This window comes from Tupaia chinensis, unplaced genomic scaffold (genome assembly GCF_000334495.1).
Source record: "Tupaia chinensis unplaced genomic scaffold, TupChi_1.0 Scaffold000365_1, whole genome shotgun sequence".
Classification (NCBI taxonomy): domain Eukaryota; kingdom Metazoa; phylum Chordata; class Mammalia; order Scandentia; family Tupaiidae; genus Tupaia; species Tupaia belangeri.
Genome location: NW_006159862.1, coordinates 2,543,053 through 2,546,260, shown reverse-complemented (window position 1 = coordinate 2,546,260; position 3,208 = coordinate 2,543,053). Strand labels below are relative to the sequence as shown.

The 3,208-nt window shown below is 67.4% G+C and overlaps 1 protein-coding gene across 2 annotated transcripts in view; it reads left to right on the top strand.

The window, feature by feature from the left end:
• The window catches only part of SACK1G (scaffolding CK1 anchoring protein G), a 40,540-nt gene that overhangs the window by 12,203 nt on the left and 25,129 nt on the right, over positions 1 to 3,208 (top strand). For both annotated transcript variants that reach the window (XM_006153189.3, XM_006153190.3), the window contains exon 2: positions 2,344 to 2,511. In XM_006153189.3, coding sequence (XP_006153251.1) covers positions 2,344 to 2,511 — 168 coding nt within the window. The remainder of the gene's footprint in view (positions 1 to 2,343; positions 2,512 to 3,208) is intronic.

Below are 3,208 nucleotides of genomic sequence, written 5' to 3'. Positions count from 1 at the left end.
CCCAAGACACCGCACGCACCCCCCCACATCCCACGTCAGCCCAGGACACGCCACGCACCCCTCCACATCCCACGTCAGCCCAGGACACCACGGAGCCCTCCCCATCCCCCGTCAGCCCAGGACACGCCACGCACCCCTCCACATCCCTACGTCAGCCCAGGGCCTGGGAGCACCACACACCCTGTCTCCGTGTCAGCCCAGGGCCATGGGGGACCCACCTAGGACAGGCCCCAGCGGGTCCACTGAAAGCTGCCAGTCCCTAGCCGGGCGCCCTGCCCAGCTAAAGGCAGCGTGGGGAACAGTGCACATGGCGCGGGTCCTGCAGGGGCACGTCGCTGAGCCCCGAAACAGGGAGGTCCCGCCTGTACACCTGGAACTGGCCCTGGCTGACTGGGGGGCCGGGTTCTAGGCAGGGCCCTCCTGGCCACACGGGAGGCCGTTCACTCGGGTGCAGTTCCTCCAAGGGACCCGGCCACAGTGGCTCTGGGCTGCGTGGTGAGGCCAGGCAGCCCTGGCTGCCAGCCCTGCCCCTGAGCTCAGGGTCTCATCACCCCGACTGGTTATGAGCCTGGGGTCAGTCCCAAGCCTGCATCCCCCTGCCCTCGCCCACGCTCTCCCCAAGCAGCCATCCCTGAACATTCGGCAGGAGGCACTCACTGCCTCTCAAGGCCCCTCCCCGGGCCGGGCCTGCCCCAGCTTCCCCGCCCCCATCCTCACAGCCCTCTGTCCCGAGTGGCTCTTCAGAGCCTCGAGGACAGTGAGTGTTGTCCCCCAGAAGGTGAGAGCCCCGGGCCCCGGCAAGCAGGGAGCCCTGGCTCCCACACCTCCTCTCTCTGGGTGGCCCAGCGTCTCCTGGGGTCTCGAGAATTCACATGCAGGAGAGGGGCTGGCACCAACCCCGGCCTGTCCCCGTGCCCTGGTGCCCCATGACCTCTGGCCAGCCATACGACCTCACTGAGCCTCAGTGTGCTCGGCAGCAGGCCGAGTCGCCCCACACAGCCTGCGCCGTCATGGGTGGGCGACCGTGGGGAGAGGGTGCGTGTCGTGGGCCGCTCCTTGCGTGCAGCCCGTGGCGCTGGGAGAGTGGGCAGGGCAGGTGTGGCGCCCTCCCCTCACAGGAGTTTGGCTTTGGTGCCAACCGAGCAGAGGGCATCAGCGGGGCCCCGAGGCCCAGGAGGAGCCCAGCAGGGCCTGCAGGGGCCGGTCTGGTGAGCTCACTGGGGTGTGCGGGCATGTCCCCAGTACGCTGCCAGCTGCTTCCCATCACTGGATCCCAGGGAGGGGGCCCTGCCAGGTCGCCCTCAAGGCGGGGGCAGCGGGGTAAGCTCAGCCTGGCGGGTCTGGCTGCAGCGTGCTGTGTGGCCTAGGCCATGTCCCTGGCCTCTCTGTGCAGGGCTGCTCCAGGCGGTTCTCAGACCTGAGGGAGGTGGCACCAGCCCCAGAGGGTCCAGAGAGCTGTGTCAGGGTAGCAGTGTTGGACAGCTGGTCAGGCACAGGCCCTGCCAGACCCTCCTCCCACCGTCCAGTGCACAGACAGGAAGGAGACGGGTCGAGACCCCGGCCCCATCCTGCCCCATGCCTTTACCAACCCAGCCTTCCACCCCGCTGGGAGCTGTGCTGGGCGGCTGGGCTGGGCTGGGCTGGGGTGGTGGATGTACCCTGGCCTCTGAGCCTTGCCCTGAGCTAGGTCCAGGGGCTGCAGGCCAGCTGTCGTGGGGACATACGCTGTCAGGTGACAGGTAGCGGGCACGTGCTGGTTTGGGCTCTGTCCAGACCAGACAGCAGGGGTGGCAAGGAGCCCTGGGTGGGCAGCTGTCCTCCCAGCTGTGGGCACATCTGGTTCATCTTGGTATCCTGGGTCAGTGCAGCCACCCCGGCTCAGAGCTGGACCCTCACACGGCCCCTGTGCTGAGCCCCTCGCTGGGCCTGCAGGGCCTCCTGGGGCCCTCCTGAGTGCTCGTGGGAGCTCGAGATGAGTGAAGGACGGGACAGGAGGCTGCCTGGGCTGCCCTGGCTGTCTACACCCCCTGCCCCGTCCCAGGTGCACTTTAGCCCTAGAGCCGCCGAACCCTCGGGCTCCTCCTTCTGCACCCCTACACCCCGCAGTAGCCAACTGCACTCCATGCTCTCTCCTGCCCCACGGAGACCAGCCTCGATGCCATCAGGAATCTCTGAATCGGGATCGAGTCCTGACCCTGGGGCTTCCCTGGGGCTGCCTTAGGCTGCCAGGAAGCAGGGCTGGAGTGGCCACCCCGGGGGGGTGGTGGCGTGCGCGGACTGTGTGTCCTGCCGAGGCGCCCCGGGCCCCGCTCCGCGCTGACAGGCCCGGCTCTCCCTGCGCAGGTGATCGCTGTGGTCATGGACATGTTCACCGACGTGGACATCTTCAAGGACCTGCTGGACGCCGGCTTCAAGAGGAAGGTGGCCGTGTACATCATCGTGGACGAGAGCAACGTCAAGTACTTCCTGCACATGTGCGAGCGGGCCCGCATGCACCTGGGCCACCTCAGGGTGAGTAGGCGTCCTGCTTGCCCGTCGGTGCCTGCGCTGTGCCGGTGCCCTGTGGCAGAAACGCAGAGTTCACGGATCCTGGCGCCTCCTGCAAAGCGGTCCCGTAGCCATTGCTTAAATGCCCCGAGGGACAGGATGCTCACCACCTCCAGCGGGCAGAGATAAGATAAACGCTGATGGGGTGCCTGCCCACCAGGTCTGGGGCTCACGCCAGGCCCCACGTCACAGCTCGTGCCACCTCGGTGACCTGCCAGTCACAGGTCGCATCACCTCCTCCGGCGGCTCGTGCCCTGTGTGGACGGCCCTGAGTCCCGGGAAGTCCTTCCTTGGGTTACGTCGACCTCGGTCTCCTCCTCGTATCTTGCTGCTGGTGCTAGGAGCTGGCCCCGTCAGAGAAGCACCTCTGGGCTGCAGTCAGTGGGGGTGTCCTCGATGGATTTGAGAGCCGAGGGCAGAGTGGGAAGGACCTTGGCAGGGGGACACCGGAGTGGGGGTGGCAAGAAGGCTGCTATGGCCAGGGTGGCCCCTCTCAGCTCTGATTTGCTGTGTGCTGTCCCTTCGCCTCTCTGGTCCCACGGAGGCACAGGTGCACTGGCGAGGCTGGCCTCTTCCACTCAGACCCTCCGGCAATCGGAGCCATGCTTGGGGCCAGAGGGCACCCTCCTTCGCCGATCAGTAGGCCCCGCGACGGCGGGAC